General features: G+C 37.2%; 4 protein-coding genes and 2 long non-coding RNA genes across 6 annotated transcripts in view; 5 read left to right on the top strand and 1 right to left on the bottom strand.

The window, feature by feature from the left end:
• Window positions 1-24,081, bottom strand: part of LOC144659369 (histamine H2 receptor-like) — a 40,159-nt gene that overhangs the window by 7,375 nt on the left and 8,703 nt on the right. Inside the window, exon 2 of the mRNA XM_078519779.1 lies at window positions 20,210-20,238. Within this exon, the coding sequence (XP_078375905.1) occupies window positions 20,210-20,238 (29 nt within the window). The remainder of the gene's footprint in view (window positions 1-20,209; window positions 20,239-24,081) is intronic.
• On the top strand, window positions 1,794-18,626 carry LOC144661192 (uncharacterized). The gene is made up of 2 exons (XM_078521893.1): window positions 1,794-2,832; window positions 17,837-18,626. The coding sequence occupies exons 1-2, from the start codon at window positions 2,020-2,022 to the stop codon at window positions 17,912-17,914; spliced, it is 891 nt and encodes a 296-aa protein (XP_078378019.1). The 5' UTR covers window positions 1,794-2,019; the 3' UTR covers window positions 17,915-18,626.
• Window positions 2,872-3,762, top strand: LOC144661028 (uncharacterized; the record flags this gene model as incomplete). The annotated part of the gene is made up of 1 exon (XM_078521743.1): window positions 2,872-3,762. A coding segment is annotated over one exon (891 nt), but the record flags the coding sequence as incomplete, so codon positions are not given.
• LOC144661191 (uncharacterized) lies at window positions 3,748-7,681 on the top strand. Its single transcript, XM_078521892.1, has one exon. It carries the CDS (start codon window positions 3,918-3,920, stop codon window positions 7,617-7,619), a length of 3,702 nt encoding a protein of 1,233 aa, XP_078378018.1. The 5' UTR covers window positions 3,748-3,917; the 3' UTR covers window positions 7,620-7,681.
• Window positions 9,034-12,245, top strand: LOC144660814 (uncharacterized). The gene is made up of 3 exons (XR_013572166.1): window positions 9,034-9,352; window positions 11,431-11,458; window positions 11,918-12,245. It is a non-coding gene; the product is annotated as an uncharacterized LOC144660814 (long non-coding RNA).
• On the top strand, window positions 13,532-15,521 carry LOC144660825 (uncharacterized). The gene is made up of 3 exons (XR_013572169.1): window positions 13,532-13,638; window positions 14,702-15,135; window positions 15,191-15,521. It is a non-coding gene; the product is annotated as an uncharacterized LOC144660825 (long non-coding RNA).

Here is a 24,081-nt window from a genome sequence, read left to right as displayed (position 1 = left end):
ATATACGACACTACACTGTCGCAATGACTTGTGCAGATCCCAACTGCACTGCAGATCCCAACTGCACAGTACAGTTCAAACAGATGTGTCCAGTTTGTATTCTTACTGGCTGATCCATCCCTTTAATTGACATTGCGGTTTCGATCCAAAAAACTGCGAAGAAAATGAAATGTACTCGTTCAATGTCAAATCATATACATGACAGTTCGAGACATTTCGAAACGAATAACGATGGCACACGTTCATGTAAACAACAATATCGACAATGTAAAGGACACTAAAGGTCACTAAAGATGACGCGTTTCTAGTTTCAAATAAAAGAAAACATCATCTGATAAATCGGTTACGCGTGAAAGCGATTTAAAAGGTACTAGTCTTGAATACCTCTCATTTATACCGGCTTGGCAAAGAAACAAAAACAAAGCACCAAAAGTTGGAAGACAAAAGGATTGTATAAGCGCTCATCGTTCATACATGGTTCAATTCCTAATGTTACCCACGGGATCATAAACACTGAGGTATAATGGGAGCAGGTTTGGCTTCAAACGAGACAGTTAGACATAACTCAGTTAGCGTATTCTTTGCTGAGAAATCCTTTTGAAAGGAACTGCTTAGAGAAAACATTTGTTTTCCTAAGAATAATTTTGATCACAAAAAGCCGCAAGGGTGTTAATACGCAGGAAAGAAACAAATTAAACAAGGTGTGTTTCATAACCCTGGCATGAGCGAAACGAGTGCATGTCTACTTAGAATACGTAATAGATTCTTTGGCGTTTTTTACGAAACTACGTGAACAAGTTGGTTTTTAGGTAGCCTGCGTAGCAGGCGCCGTATAGTTTCTAGCGCGCGTATGGGAGAAACGCGAAAGGCGCAAGGGGGCCACGCGAGGAAAAAATCTTGGAGTTTTCTCCTCGAGTTTTCCTCGCGCGGCCTTCTCGCGATAAGGGATATTTATTCCAAAAATTAATGGGATATAGGATACTCAGTCCCCCCTAATGTCATGGCCTCTAAAGGCATCATTGGAGAGCATCCCAGCACAATCCCCCCCCCCCCCTCTCCGCACCCTTCTACGCGGATGTAAAGCGAGAAATAATAATCGGGTAGCGAAGTTTATTGAAGCAAGTATTGTGCGCGTTAAGATTTCGATACGGTGCATTACTGTTGGAGACTTTGGCTGTCTCTTCTGTGACGCAGCAACCGTTTTCGATCAGGTTTTAGTTTTCGATCAAGTCTAGATTTTTGATCAGTAGTACGTTCTCAGTACGCTCAGTCTGCTTCAATATTATTCTGTCATTATTATTAATGTCACGCACTCTTAGTTTTCGTATGGGTCTTAGTTTTCGTATATACGGTCTTCGTTTCGTATGGGTCTTAGTTTTCGTACGGGTCTTAGTTTTCGACTGGGTCTTAGTTTTCGACTGGGTCTTAGTTTTCGACTGGGTCTTAGTTTTCGACTGGGTCTTAGTTTTCGACTGGGTCTTAGGTCTTAGGTCTTCGTTTTCGAGGTCTTCGTTTTCGATACTACCGTATCGGGAACTAATGAGAAAAAAAAGAGAAAGTGAAACCAAGCAGCAGAAAGAAAATAGGTTAAAGGAAAGTAGAGAACAAAACATGAAAAACAAGCAAACTGAAAGCAATGAACAACGAGAAAGGAGACTAAAGAAAAAGAGAGAATCCCGAAGAAAAGCAAAAGAAACTGAAACAAAGCAACAGAAAGAAGAACGGTTGAGAAAAAGGAGAGAAGCCTATACAAATAGAAACCAAATGTCTTGCGATGAGCTAGTTACCATTTTTCGTGAACTGGTTGCTACAGGGCCAACATTTGTCTGTACATGTTGTGATCAGTTATGGTACAAACATAGTCTTGTTAGAGCTCAAACTGTACTAAAACTTGATAATGAAGCTGTGCTAAAATGCATAAAAATAAGTGAGCAATGTTGTACAGCTCAATGGGTTTGTAATACGTGTTATAAACACCTAAAGCAGAATAAAATTCCTCCATGTGCAGTGCAAAATAAAATGAATTTTCCATCTAAACCTGACCATTTAGACTTGACAGAACTAGAATGGAGACTTGTATCACCACGGTTGATCTTTCAAAAGATACATGAAGCAGCTAGAGGAAAGCAGTTCAAAATCCATGGCAACATAGTAAATGTTCCTGCTGATGTTGTTAATACTGTAACTATTTTACCAAGACTTTCGTCTGAAACAGAGACTATCAAAGTGCAACTGAAGAGAAAATTAAAATACAAAAACTATGTCCTATCTCAAAATATAAGACCATCCAAAGTTTTTGAAGCGGCTGAATGGCTGACTGAAAATGGTGTACTATATCAACAAGAAGGCATCAAACTTAATCCAGATTGGAATGATTTGTTTACAGGGTGTAAGGAAAATGACACAATTAATGATAGACCTTGCTGCAGTTCAAGCAACATTGGAGAAATGAATGCACCTGTAGCTTCTAATGAGTCAATGAATAACAATGTGGAATCTTTGTCACAAAATAGTGGATTGTTTCCATTTCAATGTGGTCAAGTTTTTATTTGCCTTGCTTGTGAACAGGTGTTAATAGACTGGATGAAATTAAAAAGTCATATGTTGTATGATCATGCAGTAGAAACTGATAGTGAATGTTGTGAAGAGAGTAACTACCTGCCAGTATTCCATCACAATGACTGTAATAGTAATGAAGTGGTGTTTTTTTGTTCTTTGTGTAGTGCCTGGGAAAAAGAGCAAACACTTTTTAGAAAGCACATGGTCATTGTACATGATCTATTACCACTGGAAGATGACTTATCTACTGAATTCAGTGAAGCAGCAGTTAATGTAAGTACTTCCACTGTAATCAAACTGTTCAGATATAAAATTCGTGAGCCACAAAATGTTGTTCTTGTTGAAGTGTGTTCAAAAGGGTATAGATCAGCAAACCCTATTAGTCTAAAAGCATTAGTTGGTATACCAGTGACTTTGGATGTATCAAGATGCTCAGGTAGTGGAAAAGATTTGCATTTTTCTAGCAGAGATCTTTCTAAGGATTCTTGTCCTACTCAATCTGAAGGGGAAAAAGAAGATTCTTGGAATGAGGTGGATGAATCAGAAATGTGTGCTGGTACTTTGGATACAATGTTGACATCTCCAGACTTTGTAGAAGATTGTGAGCGTGAAAAGGTTTTGAACTTTGCACCAGGTGAAAGCAATCATCCAATAAGTGTGTTTAAAGACCAATATTGCGAAGAACTAGCATATCCTGGGATATTCTATGGCAAAGTGAGAGCAGATAATAAGGAAAGAAGTGTGCCTGTGTATTATAGTGACATTTGCAAATCAGAGTTAAGGCGTTCTGATCGCAGAGTTGCTAAGTGTATCGAAAATATTTTTTTTAAACTGAAAAAGCTGCAAATGAAAATAATATTAGGCAAATGCCAGATTGCTCTACGAAAGCATAAAACAAAAGGAAAGAGACTAACAGCAGGCGAGTTAAAAAAAGAAGGTGCTTTAGACAAATTAGTTCATTTGGATGAAGGCTACCGATTTCTGAGAGCTCTTCGTGGTTCACCACCCTACTTTGAGAAGGCTAAGAAAGATTTATTTGCCATGATAAGGCAACTTGGAGCTGCAACACTTTTCTGTAGCTTTTCTGCAGCTGAAACAAAGTGGAATCATCTGTTAAGGATGTTAGGTGAATTGACTGATCATAAAATATACAGTGATAATGAATTAAATGCAAATTGTCGTGGGAGGAAAAGTCAAGGTTAATACAAAGTGATCCTATCACATGTGCAAGACATTTTGACTTCCAAGTTCAGCAATTTATTGTTAAATTTTTGCATAGTGATTGTGCGCCTCTCGGAAAAATAGCAGATTGGTTTTATCGTGTTGAATTTCAACAGCGTGGCTCACCACATATACATATGCTTTTATGGATTGAAGGTGCACCAAAGTTTGGTGAAGATTCAGATGAAAAAATTTGCAATTTTGTTGATAAAATTATCACTTGTTCAAAACCTGGAAACAGTTGTGAGTTAGATGAATTAGTTTCTCGTCAGGAACATAAACATTCATTTACTTGTAAAAAAAGGTTTGAGAAAAAATGCAGGTTTAATTTTCCACAGCCTCCAATGAAAAGCACTCGAATATTGTATCCTTTAAGTGAAAGTGACCAAATTAGTCTTTTGGACGAGCACAAAGCAACTTGGAAAGAAATCAATGAGCAACTTAATGCAATGAGGGAAGGAGAAGATATTTCATTTGACGAACTTCTCGAAAAGCTTGGTGTCACAGAAGAGGTCTATATTCTAGCCATTAGATCTTCCTTAAGTAGGGCAACAATATTTTTGAAAAGAAAGCCAAATGAACTTAGAATCAATAATTACAACAAGCACTGCCTGCTTGCATGGAGAGCAAACATGGATGTTCAATTCATTTTAGATATCTACTCTTGTGCGATGTATGTTGTTTCTTACATATCAAAGGCGCAAAGAGGTATGAGTGAACTTTTAAGAAAAGCATGTGAGGAAGCTCGAGAAGGAAATTTGGGTATTAAACAGCAAGTGCGTGACATTGGTAACAAATTCTTGAACAGTGTTGAAATAAGCGCACAAGAGGCAGTATATATTGTACTTCAGTTACCAATGCGTCGTTCTTCTCGTGAAGTGGTATTTATTAATACAGCTTTACCAGATGAAAGGGTTCATCTTCTGAAATCAATTGATGACATTCAGCACCTAGAAGATGAGTCAGAAGACATTGAATCAGGTGGCTTAATAAAAAGGTACACCAAAAGGCCATCTTGCCTAGAGAATGTGACATTAGCTGACTGGGCAGCTTGGTATGACAATAATATGAAATCAAACCTGAAAAACTTGCAGAGTTGCAACAATACTGATGTTGATGGATTGCCATTAGAAATATTTGATCATGACAATAATGAAGATGATGAGGTTAGTACAGATATTACATGTGCAGCTAGCAGTGATTTGAAAACAAAGAACCAAAAACAACCCCAGAAGCGGTCAAAAGCTAGGGTAATTAGAAGTGTTTGGTTTAATAAAGAAAGTAACCCTGAAAAGCACTATCGTGAGCTCCTTATGTTATTTACTGCATGGAGAGATGAAAACACTGATTTGCTTGGTGACTTTGAGACATACAAGGAGCGTTGTCAGAGATTAACTGAACAGATAAATGATCAGATGTCTCAGTATGCACCATGTAGTAAGCAACTGGACAAGGTATTAGATGATGTACAAACTGTAGAATGCACTGATGATATGTGGGATTGCGTAGCTCCAAATGCTCAACACGTAGAACTGCATGACCTTGCAGAAACCGATAGGGAACGTTTATGCAACACAGAAGAAGTTAGGAACTACGATCTTTCTGAAGATCTGGGGATTCCTTCCAGTAGTGAGAATCGTGAACAAAATTTCTCGTTTGATGAATTGCCAGATGAAGAGTATAGGGAAGCTGTCCGTTCTCTAAATGTTGAGCAATTGCAATTTTTCTACCATGTTTTACACCTTGTAAAGACAACTAATGAACCTTTCTATTTGTTTCTTTCTGGTGGTGCTGGAGTTGGAAAGTCTCACTTGCCTAAAGTGATGTTTCAAGCAGTTTACAAATATTTAAATACAAGAGCCGGTGATGATTTTCATCAAATTAAAGCTGTCCTTGTTGCTCCAACTGGTAAAGCTGCTTACAATATTCAAGGAAATACAATCCATACTGCATTAGGTGTGCCTGCAAACCAGTCCTTAAAAATTTATAAGAAGCTTGATGCCAGTCGTTTGAACTCCTTAAGATGCAAATTTGCTGGTTTGAAGATAATTTTCATTGATGAGGTATCAATGGTAGGAAATTCTATGTTCAATATTCAGATTAACAAAAGACTTCAAGATATCATAGGTACAGCTAATGATTTTGGGGGAGTGAGTATTATAGCAATTGGAGATTTGTTTCAACTTCAGCCAGTATTTGACGGGTATGTTTTTGAAGATTTGGAGAGTAATTATGCCCCTTTAGCAGCTAATCTATGGCAAAAACATTTTCAGATGTTTGAATTGCATGAAATTATGCGTCAAAGAGAAAGCCATCAGTTTGCAGAAATTCTTAATCGGCTACGTGAAGGCATTCACACTGAGAATGACTTGAATATACTGAGAGCAAGAATCATTGAAGATCCTAATATGAACTATCCCAGACATGCTCCACACCTATTTATCCAAAATGACAGTGTTGATGAGTTTAACAGGTCAGTTTATAATTCTGCAGCAGGTAAAAAATATATTGTCAAGGCGGTTGACAGTGTCATTGGTACTCAATCTGAGGAATTAAAGGTACGGTTATTACGACAGGTTCCAGATAATCCACGAAAAACTATGCAATTAGCAACTCATCTTGCAATTGCAGAAAATGAAAGGATTGAAGTCTGCCAAAACATCAGATTAGATGATGGGCTTACAAATGGTAGTGCAGGTTTAGTGAGATTTATCAGTCTCCTAAGTTCTGAACGTCCTGATGGAATTGTTTGGGTTGAATTTGATCATGCTAAAGTTGGAGAGAAAACTCGAAATGAAAATAGACACCTTTACAGTGACAATATCCAGCAGAGTTGGACACCAGTAAAACCTGTTTGTGTGACATTTTTTGTAGGAAGAAGTAAAGCTGCTCAAATCGTTCGAAAACAATTTCCTTTACGGCCATCTGCAGGGAAAACTATTCACCGTTCTCAGGGTGACACTGAAACTGAGGTTGTAGTTGATCTTACTTCAAGACGCGCTATTCCCCACATTCATTATGTTGCATTAAGTAGAGTTACCACAATTGATGGATTACATATAAAGAATCTCAATGAAAAAAAGATAACTGTGAGTAACAAAGTTAAGAATGAAATGCAGAGGTTGCGAACAGTGGCTTATCTTCAGACATCTGTATTTTCTCTTCAAGACATTGGTGATGATTTTGTCAAGATTGTTTTTCTTAATGCACGTTCACTACACAAGCATATATCAGATGTGAAAAATGATTTTAACATAAAGGTAGCAGATGTAAATATCATTGTTGAAACTAGGTTGTGGGTGTTTGACCAAAATGATGAATATAATATCAATGACTTCTCCTTGTTTAGAAATGATGCTTCATTTGATAGGCAGTTGCATACACAAAGACCATTCTATGGAACTGCAGTTTATACCAGAGCTCAATGTAATGATGGATATCCCAAATGTCAAAATATGCATGGAGTTGAAATAACAATAATTAAAGTTAAATGTCTGCCAGATGTTCTTATTGCTGGAATTTATAGATCACCAAAAGTGTCAACGAGACATTTGCTACAAGCATTGAGAGAACTTCATTCCATTATGTCAACAGAACATTTTCATATAATACTTGGTGATTTTAACATTGATTTTAATAATGTTGTACAAAACAGCAGTATACATAATCAAATGATTGAAACATATGGATACAAACAACTTATTTCAGGCTTCACCACTGACAACAGAACTACAATTGATCACATTTATACAAATCTAAATGAATCAAGAGTCCAAACTGGTGTTCTCGAGACATACTTTAGTGACCATAAAGCTGTGTGGATAGCAACCAAAAAATAGTAGACACAGTATGTACAGTACATTTTTGTAGGCTATAATGACCAGTAAATGATTAACCTTTTAAGCCCAATCATACAAATACAAATTCTCCTGACTGATCTCCATACATTTTCTTATAGCATTGTTTGGAGAATTTGTTAAAAGTTCAAAGCAATTTCCCTTTGGTGACCATTTCACTGGAAAAGTTGAAAATTTACATGCACATGTAAATTACGATTTACAAAATGTTAATCTTATTTACATTCTTTGTAAATTAAAATTTACATGTTGGAGTTTTGTAAAACAAAATTTACATGAAATTTACAGTCTTCAACGGATCATGTAAATGTATTGTAAAAAGTGATTTACATGGTCCTTTATTACAACGCTAATTGTAAGAACATGTAAAAAACAGGTCAAATGTATTAACCACTTTTACAGTTTCTTTCTTTGTAAAAAACAGGTAAATTTCTTTACTAAATCATGTAAAGAACATGGAAAATTGACAAAGGGGCGCCGTTCGGAAACATGTAAAAACCATGGAAATTGACAAAGGGGGCCTGTTTGGAAACATGTAAAAACCATGGAAATTGACAAAGGGGGCCTGGTTGGAAACATGTAAAAACCATGGAAATTGACAAAGGGGGCCTGTTTGGAAACATGTAAAAACCATGGAAATTAACAAAGGGGGCCTGTTTGGAAACATGTAAAAAACATGGAAATTGACAAAGGGGGCCTGTTTGGAAACATGTAAATACCCTGGAAATCGACAAAGGGGGCCTGTTTGGAAACATGTAAAAAACATGGAAATTGACAAAGGGGGCCTGTTTGGAAACATGTAAATACCCTGGAAATTGACAAAGGGGGCTGTTTGAAAACATGTGAACATGAGCTTTTAATTCATGATGTAACCCACCAAATAACTTTCGCGTGCATTCATTAGTTAGACAGAACGCATCACGTGGTACGAAATTAAACGACGAAGAAGAAATCGGAGGGATTTAAGAAAGTATAAAATAAATATTTCCCCTTCCGGCTTGCTGGAGGATAATACTCCTTGCCTGAAAGATTATCCTCAAAATTTCACAGTTGCCTTTGAAGCTTAGTCAACTGTTCATTTTTTCAGCCAAGGGCATTATCCTCCAATATGCAATCGCCTGAATGGGTTTTTATTATTTACTAATTATCTAGATGAACGAAGCGCAAGACGAAATTAAGCGACTGATATCAGTTTTAACATAACTCATTACAAAAACTCTTAGTTACAAATCTTTTACTAATATCAAAAAGTAAACAGATTATAAATAAAAACCTTTTGATGCAGAAAACGAAGGCGACTATGACTTCGTCTAACAATATTTTAAACAATCTGGAGCAGTGGGGGGAAAACGCTAGCGTCCAACAGTTTGGCTTATATATTTTTCGAGGCATGCGTTTTGGTTTTCTTTATATTATAGACAAGGAAATTTTGCACGCGAACGGCGGTAAAATTGGTCGTTTGCCGTGTTTGACCTGGTCGAGAGGTAAGGCCGAGAAGCACTGGCGCGAACGAAAATTAATCCCGGCGTCCTCTCTGGTACTTTTTGGCGCTCGGTTCAACGGTTCGAAGATCGATCATTGAGAGGCCTTTTCTCTCGCTAAAAAGGGCAATTTTCCTCTCTTTAAGACCTTATTACTTCCAAATTAGCTGCATGGAGCCTTCTTTCACCGGATCTCCAATCAATACGCCTGTTTTAGCCAAGTTTCTTTCCAAGGTAAGCTTATATATGACCGTTCAAATCATGTTTGATTTCCTCTATGTAGCTTCTAGGTGAGATTGGTTTTAATATTTTAATAGAAGTTCAAAATGTAGAATTTCGTGTTTGTTCTTGCACTTCATACGTATAATTCAGCACTTCTTAAACATGAAGTTATTGTTAGAATAAATTGAATAATTGCGTGTGCATGTAGAGATGTCAACACAGGACTGTTCAACATGCTTTATTTAAAATATAAGCTTATATAATTTAAGAGTGCAAGGCTTATTTATTCATGTTATTGTATGTATAGTAATTATTATTTTGCCGATTTGCAACCGTTTAAACTCAGTGAGGCTTTCAACTGGCAAATTATAAAGCAAACTAAAACAGCTTTAAAATTATCACCCAAAGTATTTAGCAGTATTTATCAATCTTATCTATATAGTACTCCTGACATATCAAACTCATTCGATTGGTTTTGTTAGTCGAAAAAAATCGAACGTCTATTTTGCTGTGAGTTCGATTATTCCCAGGGTAACCAATCGAATGTTCGGTAATCGAACTCAATCAAACACCAATTGTTCGATTGGGTTCGGTAATCGTACATAATCAAACTCACAATAAAATTTGGTCAATCGAATTCAATCGAAAGTTTGATTACCGAACTCCTGTTTGTTTATACTGCGTATATATTGATTTATACTGCGTACATATCGATTGATTTCAAGAGCCACAGCTGGGGCAGTCGAACAACGTACTCGTCCGAAACTGAAGTCAATTTTGCATGCAAGTTTTTTGCTTATTACGATGATTTTGGTCTTAAGAAAAAAAAATATTTTACTTGTTCACTTATTATTGTTGTCATCCATGTTGATAGTAAGCACTTCCTCCAATGTAATTGTTATGCTGGAAATTGCTCTTCTCCTGTCAACGTCGCTTTTGGCCGCCCTCGAGGGCTAAGACAGACTGATGGCGGCAGCGTTTTGGCTCCCTATAATGATTCTTCACATATTGAACACACTGATTGCCTGTGTTGCAGTGAATGAAATGGTGCAACTTCTGTTTGAGTGTAATGGTAAAAACTGCAGGGCAGAAACCATATCCTTCCTTCTAATATAGAAATGTAAACAATAGTGCATTTCAGTTATTTTACCGTCCTTCTGTTCTCTTCTACCAAATATATTTTACTAAACATTGACATTCAGTTCGATATTTGGACGTTTTTATATTTATTCCATTCAATAAAAGTTGATTTTGATTAGTCCTGCGTGATTTACTTATCAAGAGAAAGATTCAGAACTAGATCAAACCCGATTGAGTTTGACTGTGTTTGATTATGTTCGATTGGTTCGAAAATCGGACTTACAGCAAAATAGATGTTTGATTTTGTTCGATTACCAAACCCAATTGAACGATTGGTGTTCGATTGGGTTCGATTGATTTTTGGTTCAATTTTGTTGGATTGGATACCCCGGGGAACCAATCATACACAACCGAACGCAACCAAACTCAATGTGATTCGACTTTGTTCGGAATCCATCTATTGATAAGTAAAAACATGCAGGACTAATTAAACCGAGTGTCAATGTTTGTTTATACATATTTTGTTTAAGAGAACGAAACAACAATTAAATACTGATATATGCACTTTTGTTTACTTTTTTATAGTGGTGGGAAGGAAATGGTTTCTGCCTTGTAGTCACCATAAGACTCAAACAGAACATTTTTTTCTACTTAAACAGAACTTGCACCATTTCATTCACCGCAACATAGGCAGTAGTAAAAACAAAATAATAAATAAATAAAAAAACAACAACAAAACATAGGCAGTAGTGCACCATACAAAATGTCTGCATAATATACAAACAAGCAAGAGTTCGTAATCAAACATTCCATTTTGTTGGATGGACCAAATTTTAATTTTAGTACGGTTATGTGCAATTACCGTACCCAATCAACCATTGGTGTTCGATGGGGTTTGAATATGGAATATGGAATGTTCAATTGGTTACGTCAGGAGTACTGAAGTGACTTTTTAATTGAGTCAGCAAAATTAATGACATTGAATTGTTTGGATGTGTTATTATTTTCAGATGAAAGGGTTGATAGCAAGAGTGGCATGTAAGTACAAGCCTCAAATACATGTTCAATTGTACATGTGCATATTTGTTTGAATTTTGTGATACCATAAGGTCTTTTATTCTTGTGTAAAGTTTATATTTGAGTGCAACCAGTGGACTGCAAAACTCTACTTCTTGCGTCCTTGATAACACCTGGATGGCAATGTACATGGAGCAATGTCTGCATGTAAAAAATTACTTTCAGTCAGCTGTTCTCAAGGTCAGCCCTCCCAGTTATCTTGAAGTCCCTAATGTGCAGGTTCAGAAGTGGTGATGTTGTGGTTTCAACTCTTTGTTGGCTTTAATTTTTCAAACCAGTTTTGATTTTTATTTTCTTTTGTTTCAGATAATATTAAGAAATGAGACAGTGGAAAGTAAAAATTGGTTTGAAATTTTTTTAACCACAACATTGATCTAACCAGAATGTCATTCCTAATGATTCTTTATAATTTGTTGTTAGGTTAAAGAAGGCTCTACCACTTTCACTGATGAAGTCTTGTACATACAAATACTAAAAAGGTGGCAATAACCAGAGGTGGTTAAGGTGTAAAATCGTTTCACCTCGGGGTCAGTATCAAGTCTGTACCATCACAATGAAGCATCTTGCTGAATGTTCAGTTGGTGTACATACATGTACATGTTGTGTGGTTTTCTGGTGGAAATTTATTCCATCACTTTTGTTCTACTTTTGTACAAATTATTTGAATTCATGGCAGTTTTCAAATAGGACCATGTTAACAAAGCCTGACAATTACAGTGATAAATGTGTAAAGTGAACCTAGGCTGGTCAGTGTTCGAAATCATTATTCAAGAGGTTCTACATGTACTATGGTTATTTGATGCCATAGCTTTTTTATCAATTGTAGTGCTATGACAGGGGTTTCATTAAGTTTTGAAGTAGGAGGGTTCTTTTGATAGAGTAAGCGGGCACCCCACCTACACGAGGGCCGAAGGCCCGAGCCGCTAGGGGGGTCTGGGGGCATGCCCCCCCAGAAAATTTTTAAAATTAGACTCTCGGAAATGCATTTTCCAGCATTCTGAGGTGGAAATTTAACATTCTACATCCTCATTTTGCAAACACAAATTGTGAAAAATTTATGGAGCTTTTACCCACTAGCACATAGTGACTTAATGAAAAACAATACTCATTACTGTAACTGTCCACAACCTTAGAGAATTTATTAAATTGACAATCATTGTGACCTCATTAAACACTACTGGAACTGTTCACAGCCTTTTGGCTTAGAGAATTTAGTAAAATTGACAAGCATTGTGACTTTATTAAACACTACTGGAACTGTTCACAGCCTTAGAGAATTTACTAAATTTAAGTGACTTTGTGAAAAACAATATCGTAACTATTTGCAGACTCAGGGAATTGATAGTCGGGAAGTAAGAAAAAGCGGCGAAATCGGTGGCGAACGAAAGTTTTCAAGAACGGCGATTTCGATTATTGTTTGTATTCAAAGGTCGTTCCGGTTCACTGACTGTTTTGACATGCAAATGAACGTACACTTTATTTATATACGCCAGTGCAAGTTTATTATATTGAAAAAAAGACTTGTGAAGTATTAATCACTCACCTTTTGACTTCTTTGAAACAACGAAGAAATTGTCAAGGACGCCTTGAGCAGATCTTTTATTTGTTGCGGCCATTTTAAACCATGTGCTTTTCAGTCGTGTGAAATGTCACGTGCAAATGTTATGCAACAGCTTGCAAGAGAGGTCCTGGTTACTACTTTGATATCGTAGGCGATGCGTTTCGCGAAGGAACGCGATGCGATCAAACTTTGAAATTTATTACTTTGCTTGAGGAAACCCTCGGTAATCCGGACACAAGAATATTAATTTACATGAAAAAGGACTGTGATGCAATTCCTGGTTAGACTCTGCTATCAATGTAGGAGAATGGTGAAAAGATGTTTCGGTTAGTCTGACTTTTGATAGATCTTGTATTTGTCTACTTGAGACCTCATTTTCGCGAAGGCGGGTACTGTACTTAGAGTAGACGGGTGCCGGTACCCGGGTCCCGGCTTCTAATAAAACCCCTGCTATGATAGTAGTTGAAGGGTTGGAACCCAAACCATTTGCCAAATAACCACTGTTAAAGGTGAAGAATTATTCTACATCAGTGTCAGTCTTAGTTCTGTACTTTCACAATTAAGTGTTTATTCGATTAAGGTGGCTCGTACCAGTTTTCAGGTTTTTGACTGTGCAAACTTTGAAAGAAAATGGCCAAAAAATCAATTAAAGATCATAACAAAATTTTTGTAAGATTAAATTACCCATTGTGTTGTTGATCCAAAATATCGATAATTACGTCATCAGTGGTTACCATGGCAACGATAGCCAATGGTTTTTAGGACCCTTTTTCAGCTTCCGGTGCTTATATCTTGAAAACTAACTCGATGACCCCCATTTTTTTTCTCGTGATAACTTTTGGCATCTGAAAAAGAAACTGTATAATTATTTTAAAAAATTTCTACGAAGCGGATTTTCTGCAAATGCAAAAAAGGGCAATTTGTAAGTAATTAAAAATTCCTTTCGTAGAATTTTTTTAGATTTTTTCTGAAGTTTCCTTTACAAAAAAGGAAAATATTAGGGCAATAAAAAATAGGGGTCATCGAGTTAGTTTTCTTGCTAAAGCCTTCGCGAATTCGATAATTCCCACGCGCGTTTCCGTGCACTTCAAAATTTCGATTTTAAAAGTTTGGCATTTACTCATGCTCAGTTCTGACTACCGCTGATATTTGCGGGCATATACGCGCGCAACACGCGTGGACTTCCCCTCGCTTTGTCTGCGAAACTATTCGGCTCAGGATTTCATGGGATTTAGCCAGTTTCAGTTGGCGCCAGTTGTGCCTCTTAGGTCTTACTTTTAAGTATTTCTTTGTCTGAATAATCATGTGTTTGACAGCGAGCTCAAATAAGGTAAAACGAAAATTGACTCACGATCTCCGACAAGATCGATCATAGCACATGCGAATTTGCTTTTGTAACTCAAGCAGTAAGATCCGAAAACATTTTGACTGACGAACATTACGTTTACTTAAAATGTTCTTGTTGAAACAGCTTCAGTTGAACGCGGAATTTTTTCTTAAATTGAAGAAAAGCAACCTCGCGCTGGGCCGCCATGTTTGTTTTCCTTTTCAAATCTCGCGCGTGACTCGTGGGTATGAAGCGTGACGCGCGCGCTAGTCACCAGACTTCCCACGCAAGAAAAACTGGTACGAGCCACCTTAAGCGCCCAACCTCGAATAAGCGCCCACCTCGAATAAGCGCTTACTCTGTAGGTAGGAAAAGTAAAAAATAAGGTCTTGTAAATGTACAACGAGAGCGACCGAGCAAAGATGAAAATCAGCTTTTGTACAATTTAAATTCAAGGCATTTTTTGGGACAATTTTAACATAGCTTAGCAATGAATGGTGTTTGAACTTACCCTGCGGGAAGGCTCACCTTGGGGCACAAAATATACTTTGGGGCACTCACGACTGGCGGGCACAGCAATATGGTGGGGAGGAGACTGGTGAAGAGGCACCAGTAAATTTCATATCTCAATGAATGTTATATCTTGTCAACATTCCTGTCAAACTTCTACTTTCTTTGAAATTAAATTGGCTTGTCAGTATTCCTGCGGTTTTCGAGGTGGGAGTGAAAAATTAGCAGAGGTTGATGCAGGTTCACTCGCGGCTTTGCCACGTAAATGTCATTCTTGTGCGTGCTCTTAGGTGAGCCTACTCGCAGGCTAGTGTGAACTTGGCTGTTCAGTGTTCAAAATCATTGTGCAAAAGGTTCTGCAATGTTTATTATTCGTTTGATTTCATAGTTTTATGATATGGAAGGGTTGTGGTAGTAACTGAAGGGCTGAATGCAAAATCATGTGCCAAACATTAAATGAATTGAAGCAAAAGAAAAACATTCAACAAAAATTTAATCCTGAAATACCATGGTTTCATTTCCAACCCTTCAGTTACTGTAAAGTATATTTTATGCGGTTATTCAAAAAGACCATTTACGCCTATTAATAAAAGTGATCAATATCTTACCCATAGTATAACTTTAAAAGGCTCATTTTTATCCTACAATACATGTCTTTGTCATATGCTAAGCTATTGCATAATTCACCTCATAATGAGTGCATGAAGACACTTCAGTAGAGGAACATAGGATAAATCGGAAGCAAAAGAGATTGGCTTTTTAAGAGAAAAGCAAACACCAGTGCAACATGCAGGATCAAAGTGGGCCTTTGCAATAGAGGAGTAGTATTATTACTATTTGGAAATGAAGTCACTGATATGTTATTAGACAGTTCTATCAATTAACCATGCATAAATTTATCTTAATCTTTATTGTTTTCCATAATGATTACGTGAAGTTGAAATTATTGGTATCAGCAATTTTTGACCTAGTAAAACTGCTTTATTTGAACTGAAAAAACTATGCAAAACTATACGATCTAAATCATTTTATTCTGAATGAAATGCTAGTTTTTATTATATTTATAAAGAATATTCCAAGCTATATATACAAGATACATGCAGAAAAACTTTATTACTTATGGGGTATAAAATCATTTGTATGTATTATTATTAACTGGAAAAATATATGCACTGACGTACTGAAAATGAATGTAGTTAGGATAGTATCAAGAAAAGGTTCTAGACGAATAAAAGAAAACCGTGCCAGGCATTCTGTTCTTCATTTTAATTACAGGGGCTAAGCAGGTCCCCTTTGTCAATGTCCATGTTTTTTACATTTTTCAAACAGGCCCCCTTTGTCGATTTCCAGGGTATTTACATGTTTCAATCAGGCCCCCTTTGTCAATTTACATGTTTCCAAACAGGCCCCCTTTGTCGATTTCCAGGGTATTTATATGTTTCAATCAGGCCCCCTCTGTCAATTTACATGTTTACAAACAGGCCCCCTTTGTCAATTTCCATGGTTTTTACATGTTTCCAAACAGGCCCCCTTTGTCGATTTCCAGGGTATTTACATGTTTCAATCAGGCCCCCTTTGTCAATTTACATGTTTCCAAACAGGCCCCCTTTGTCGATTTCCAGGGTATTTACATGTTTCCAAACAGGCCCCCTTTGTCGATTTCCAGGGTATTTACATGTTTCAATCAGGCCCCCTTTGTCAATTTACATGTTTCCAAACAGGCCCCCTTTGTCGATTTCCAGGGTATTTACATGTTTCCAAACAGGCCCCCTTTGTAGATTTCCAGGGTATTTACATGTTTCAATCAGGCCCCCTTTGTCCATTTACATGTTTCCAAACAGGCCCCCTTTGTCAATTTACATGTTTCCAAACAGGCCCCCTTTGTCAATTTCCATGTTTTTTACATGTTCAGTCTATTTATAAGCATCAGGTATAAATGTTTTTACATGCTTTTTACAGGGTTGATCGGATAAATTGACATGTTATTTACATGGTCCGTGGTCTTTCGTTCGGGAAATTTACATGATGTTCTGTGTTTTTACATGTTTTACTTCAAATATTTACATGTTTTTGACATGTTTTGAGAAGAACATGTAAAAGGGTAAAAACTATGTAAATCATCCTTTACAGTGTCTTTACATGTTATTTACATGTTATTTACATACTATGTAAATTTTCAACTTTTCCAGTGTTTTATTACAGTATAATTCTCCTAACCTCTTCTCTTGATTTAGTATTGACATTGTGAGATGAAATTTGTTGTGGTAACTGTTGGGTCTTAAAGGGTTAAAAAGAAGCATAATTTACATGTTAAGTACCTTGGTATGTGTTTCAGAAAGAAAGAAGATTTAAGTGAATTCAGTATCTACTTGTGTTACATTAAAGTGTTGTAGTTAATCAGTCTTGGTGTCTAAGCACATAAATCTGTGGGGTTCTTTTGAATCCCTTGTGACCCTTTGGGTCACTGACAAACGCATCCTTGTCACCCTTTGGGTCACAAACCCACCATATTGCAACTGTACATTTAAGGTAAGCATACATACAGTACACAATGTAGTTGTTTCTTGTTCTTGTCCATGTAATTACACATGTATGTTGATAATTATTAATTTGACATCTACAGGGATGTTGCTAAGAGAACATTAAGCCAGCTCATCATCAACAACCCAGCTGGTATTTATGGCCTTAGTAGCTTTAAAAGTTTATCTAAATCTTCATTTTCATGTGAAATTTCAGCTGGATTTACCGTAAATCCTCTTTCAACCAGTGAAATTAGCGGGCAGCCGTCCATTAGCGACATCCCTGCATCAACATGTACATGTAGTCGTGATATATGTTAATATGTTACCTCATAATATTTACATGTACATCTCTATTAGTTATTGTTAAAAACATTATTAATATTTTTAACTATTGATTTTTTCTTTTATTATGTTTACAGAACAAAAATGCAAAACAACAAGAAAATGCACAAGATACCGTTTTCAGAGAATCCACTGACTGCCATGTTATGTGCTGATTACTCCAACATTTTCAATCTACATTTTGTCAAGAGACACTATGTAAAGTGCCCATTGCATTGGAACTGGCTAGAACTTATTGGTCTGTATACAGTTATAAAAGGCCCAATCCTCACTATGAGCGACAGCTATATTCAAACAACACAGTTAAAACCATGTAGCAGTAACAACGGAGTTAAAAAGAAACTGTGTTAAACATCTTGGGATTAACCAATGAAAAGACCCTTCAATCGGAGGTCTTCACTGGCTCACTGGTGTATCAACTTTACTTCCTGGACTCCACTTGTACTGTATGTGTGTATTACCTCCAAATGTCGGAGTGATAACAATACTTTGGACTTATTGGACATACATTTGTATCTTGCTCCACTGATTGTACAGTCAGTGTAGACAGCTATCAGCCGCATTAAAACAAGAGTAAATCAAGATACTGTATCAACCTTGCTTCCTGGACTTCACTTGTATTGTGTGTATTACCTCTAAAATTATATAACAAGATTTTGGACTTATTGGACTTATCCTGCATCACAACTATCAGCTGCATTTAAACAACAGTTAATCAAGATACATTATTTCAAAACAGTATTTTTCTGCCAAGTTGTGGTTGCTTCCTGGCTTTCTAGTACAGTTGCATACTATGTTGCATTCCACTGTAATAAAAGACATTCAGTTACAATTGTACAAATTAAAATTCCAATTTTGTGATCAAAGCAGCTCAGTATTTGCCTTTTTTATTAACTTTGGTTAGAAACTAACATCCTTACCTTGGAATGCACAACTTAACAAAGAACACCACCCGAAAGCAACTTATTGCAAAATTCTATTTACTCGACAAACCCCTTTTCCCCTTTTATAGCAAATGAATCAGTTTCTAAACTATCAACTTTAATCACATTTTCACTCACAACAGTAGACCTTACTAGCTTTGTATATAGATTGCCCATTACAAATCACATGATGCTCCCCTAGAGAGTTTTCTTTTATCTATCTGAATAATTATTGTGAATTTCTTTTAATTGATTTTGAAAGAAGTAATTCTCAAGGGTAACATTACAGTCTGAAATTGAACAACAAACAAACGAAGCCCAAAATGTCCATTCTCAGTCCTCTGTCTGGGCTTCAAACATACTGACTCGCTATACTGGAACGTCACCGCCTTAGTATGCATTGCATACCGGTTATTGTTTCTGCGAGTCATCGATTCCCTTCTGTCGTGTTTTGGCTCATTTCTTTCAGGCGATTCAGCTCTTACAGTACTTCACCGAGCATTCTCTTCGCGAGCTTGCATTTCTACAGTAATTTCTCGTTTTCGACTGGTACTTCTTTGATTTTTGCAGCGTTTCTTCGAAAAGATCATTGCACTCCTCTTTGCATAGGCGTACGGGCAATTTTTTGCCAGGGGGGGCGGTGAACCATTTGCCCAAAAAATTATCGCAAGTTGCCCAAATTTTTACGAAAAAGTCGAGAAGAAACGAGGGTACTGCGATGCACTAATATAAGCTACCATAGGCCTACATATGAAGAGAAAATATTCTCGTGCAGTTCTTGCATATGAATTTATCATATGAGCTCATAAATCACCTTAAAAGAAATAGCTATCTGCCATTTCGATGGCCGAAGATTTCAATGGTACAATCTTTTCATTGTTGACTACAGATTTGGCATATGCCCTTTCAATGTTAATAAGTGCGATGTTACTGACACGTTGCCCCATGGTGCTGTTGAGGTAAGTTTTCAATCTGCGCAATGCACACAATGATCTTTCTGCAGAACACGATGTACATGTAGCAAGTATCATGCTCTGCGAGGATATGTACCACATAAGAAAACTGTGGAGACATATCAAATAGACCATTCTCGTGCATTGTCTCCAGCATTTCTGAAACAGTCATGTAGCCTAATCCGCGCAAACGACGAAAACTCGCGTACATTTTCTGCTCGGCTTTCAGAATCTCGCCGTCGATTTTGTAAAATTTAGCAACGCGGGAGAAGCTTTCTTTATCAGGGTCGTGTTTCACCGTGACATAAATTTCCCAAATTGAGTGACTATCATTTTGTCCATTATTAAAGGAAATATGAATTTATTTGTTATAACGTTTAGAAAAGGAAGTTCATAATAACTGCTGGCTTCCACGTACAAGCAGCGCTTCTTTGGTGCATTCATCAAACTGTCCATTCACTGGTTCTTAAAATTTAACATCTCACTAGATTCCACGTTCTTTCTGGACGTATCGATTCTCACTGACGTCTCTACTTGAAATGGTGGCCGCCGGAAATTTACGTCCTACAGTTACGAAGATATCAGCGCCTCTCGAAATAAGGAATCTTGGGTAAATCTTGTTAGTGAATCTGGTCTCACATTGTCAAGAAAATAATAACCACGCCGACTTCAGGTTAAAATAGAACATATCTATCTTTTCGAGAAAAAAAAGAAAACTACTTTAAAAACTGACTTTGCCCAAATTTCTCTTGCTGCCCAAAAAATCTGAGTTGCCCAAAATTTGGGGGGGCTGCAGCCCCCCCAGCCCCCCCGGCCCGTACGCCTATGCCTCTTTGATCTCCGCCATGATCGCCGAAATAACGTAACGTATTTCAAGATTTTGGCGCTCAAATATGAATTATTGCTGATGTCTTGGGGAGGGGGTGAGTAGGGAAAGTTTTTCGCCGGCGTTGGCGTTCTCCAGCGTACCATCTTTAAATATATCAACAAAAAACACAGGAAGATAAATGTTTTTGTTTATTTAAAGTGAATAAGCATTCGGAAAAAGGAAATAAATAGGGCAGCTGGGCAGATAGACTAAAGATTAATATTTCTACCCCGGGGACGGTCGGTATTATATTCGTCCTTTCCCCAGTCTTCGGGCGGCAAATTTATGCAGAAGGATTTGGCGCCAAGAATCACGCTTTTTCGAGGGGTAGTAGCTGGGGATATCATTTAGATGTTATTGTGCAAACAAAATTTGTTTCAACTGACTTCATCTACTTTTTTCTTGTGTTTTAAATCATTTACTTTTTCTCTTAGTGTGGAAAAATATGTATTATCAAAGGTTTATGATCCAATCACCGGATAGTGTAATTTAGCTGACGTCCCACCCCTGGATAAAATAGTTTTGATTCGCGCGCGAAAGAGTCATTTCGCGCGAATCTCTTGTTTGTTAGAGGCCAGAGCGAAAAGCAGTCAAAGCAATGCGTTGTGCGTCCACATCATTGTCAGGAAAGCTTTTCATGGTCCACCTTTCGGCTTTCGGTGGCATCATTCTACTGGGGACAAATTCTACTGGGGTCTTAAACTGAAATGGAAGCGCGAAGTGACGACTTCAAGCAGTTGAATTCTCGGTGAATTTCGTTAGCTGCGACGAGTGCTCAAATATTTATTCATGCGAATTATCGATCCGGTTATTCCGATTTCCGGCGATTTCTAGCTTCTCGATGCTGTATAACCATTTTGAAAGTCATTATAGTGAAATGCTGTTCAAGTGGAAGATTTCACTCCTCACAAGATTGTAATCTGTATGGATCGGTATCAAATACATTGTTGATTTTGTTTCGGCGACTTGAAATGGGGAATTACAGCGACAGTAGACACCGAACGGGTGCCGTACATCGACAACCGCTTTGCTTTTCAAAAATGTCTCGAGGTCTTGCAGTTGGTACAGATTTCTTTTACGCACGCAAACAAAATTGTTCTGTCGTCGATCGGTGGTGAATGTCCGTTTTGGTCTGTAGTACTGAAGCACGTGGTCCTCAGTGAAAGCTGCTGGCATGCATGTATGCAATTGCAACCAGGAAAATATTAGTCGCGTTTGTTTATAGGAGTTTTGACATTGTGGATCATTCATTCTTTAAATCATTCACGAGTGAGGAGGATTCCAGGTAAGTTTGTTACATACATTGTTTTAACGAACGATAATGCAACAGTGTATGCTATTATGTTGTGTGACATTGCGTGACCATTGTGTGACCTATATGATTGTTTCAGATAACCTGCAAAGCTATCGTTTTAATTAGACCTGTACTATCGTGGTTAGTGTATAAATGATGGTTACAGATAACTTGCAACACTTTCGCTTAAATCCATGACGAGCTAAGCTCTCAAAAAATTCTGTCCAGGAGGTATTTTATTTTTTACGGCATGCCAGGAAATTTGAAATGAAACCAGTGTGATTGTTACGATATGTTGGTGTGTCACGCAGTTTTTGCTCTGGCAGTTTTTTCATACAGTTTGATGTAACCTGCAAATCTAATACTGCCTGCTTATATTTTTCATCAATACTGGTGGGTGGCACACCTTGCACAGTTCGATGTCACCAGTAATACTAATAGAGATTGAAATTGACTAAGTACTACTAAGAGGGTTCTCTGAAGACCGAGTTTTCTTAGCATTTTATAGACACTTTCAATGAACAGTTGCTTTGTGCAACTTCATGTTTTATTATTATTCATTGTTTTGTTGTAAAACAAACTTTCTACTCTCAAGAAATGGCGAAAATGTAATAAGCGCCCAGCCTCGAATAAGTGTCCACCTCGAATAAGCGCCCAGCACTTGATTGAATAAATACAGTACTTCATAGGAACTGGTGGTTGGCAAACCTCATTCAGTTTGATGTAACCTGCGATTTTAAGACAACAAAATCAACCCAGAATCCAGCTAATATATGTTTTTTACTTTCTACAGAGATACCGCAACTGACACCTTACTGTACATTGCAGTAGTTCAAGGTGTGAACTACTTACTTATGTTTCTGATTTCAATCCCCTAAATGGAGAAATATTCTCTACTAAGGAGATTAAATCTAATTTGCATAATTTTTTTGGAGGACTAAGCTCGTCATGGTCCTGTACTATCACGGGTAGTGCCTACCTTTTGGTTAAAGACACCTTGCAAGACTGTCGCTTTAATTTGTCCTATACTGTTGTGGGTAGTGTATACCTGACAGTTATAGATAACATGCAAAACTATCAATTTGATCAGTTCTAAACTGTCGTCGGTATACCTGTCGGATATAGATAACATGCAAAACTATCGCTTTAATTAGTTCTATACTGTCGTGCGTGGAGTATACCTGGCGGTTATAAATAACTTGCAAAACTATTGCTTTAATCAGTCCTATACTGTCGTGGGTAGAGTATACCTGACGGTTATAGATAACATGCAAAACTATCCCTTTAATCAGTTCTATACTGTCGTGGGTAGAGTATAACTAACGGTTATAGATAACATGCAAAACTATTGCTTTAATCAGTTCTATACAGTCGTGGGTAGAGTATACCTGTTGATTATAGATAACATGCACAACTATTGCTTTAATTAGTTCTATACTGTCGTGGGTAGAGAATACCTGACGGTTATAGATAACATGCCAAGCTATTGCTTTAATCATTTCTATACTGTCGTGGGTAGAGTATACCTGACGGTTATAGATAACATGCAAAACTATTGCTTTAATCAGTTCTATACTGTCGTGGGTAGAGTATACCTGACGGTTATAGATAACATGCAAAACTATCGCTTTAATCAGTTCTATACTGTCGTGGGTAGAGTATACCTGACGGTTATAGATAACATGCAAAGCTATTGCTGTTACTGCCAAATATTTTCTGGTTTTCCGTATTTCCTTTCGATCCCTTTGTAGTTTCTTTTGCGTTATTATCTTTAGCATTTGTGGTTTTTTGCCGCGGATATACTTGCCTACGTATTATCTACAAACAAAGAAATCTATTTTCCTTTGTATTAGCTAGCATTTTGTCGAACGTGCTCAGGAAACTTTCTGAGTTCTAGTCAACGTGTCATCGTGTTAAGATCAAAAGTAAGGCTCAACGTCAACGCTGTGAAATCCCTAACGCGGACACAGAAGTAAGTCTTTTTACTTTGTGCATGTTACGTTTTATAAGTCGTTTTGCATCGTTCCGAAGTTTGTTTTCATAGTTTAAGGTAGTTTCTAGCTAGTCTAATTGTAGTTTTCGCTGTATTTACTTTTTAGTTTTCGAAACCGCTTCTACCGCTTCTACCGCTTTTATCGCTTAGTACCACTTTGTACCGCTTTACCGAATCATTTGTACATCTACTCATCGCTTCGCTACGCATCGCTTCGTTTGTTAACGTCTCATCGCCTCGCTTCAATAAACTTTGTTTACATCCTTATCGTCGTGAGCATCATTATTGTAG

Source organism: Oculina patagonica, chromosome 7, assembly GCF_052425735.1.
Source record: "Oculina patagonica isolate OP01 chromosome 7, crgOcupat, whole genome shotgun sequence".
NCBI classification, from domain to species: domain Eukaryota; kingdom Metazoa; phylum Cnidaria; class Anthozoa; order Scleractinia; family Oculinidae; genus Oculina; species Oculina patagonica.
Note: the sequence above shows the minus strand (reverse complement) of the source record. Positions and strands in the feature narration are given on the sequence as shown.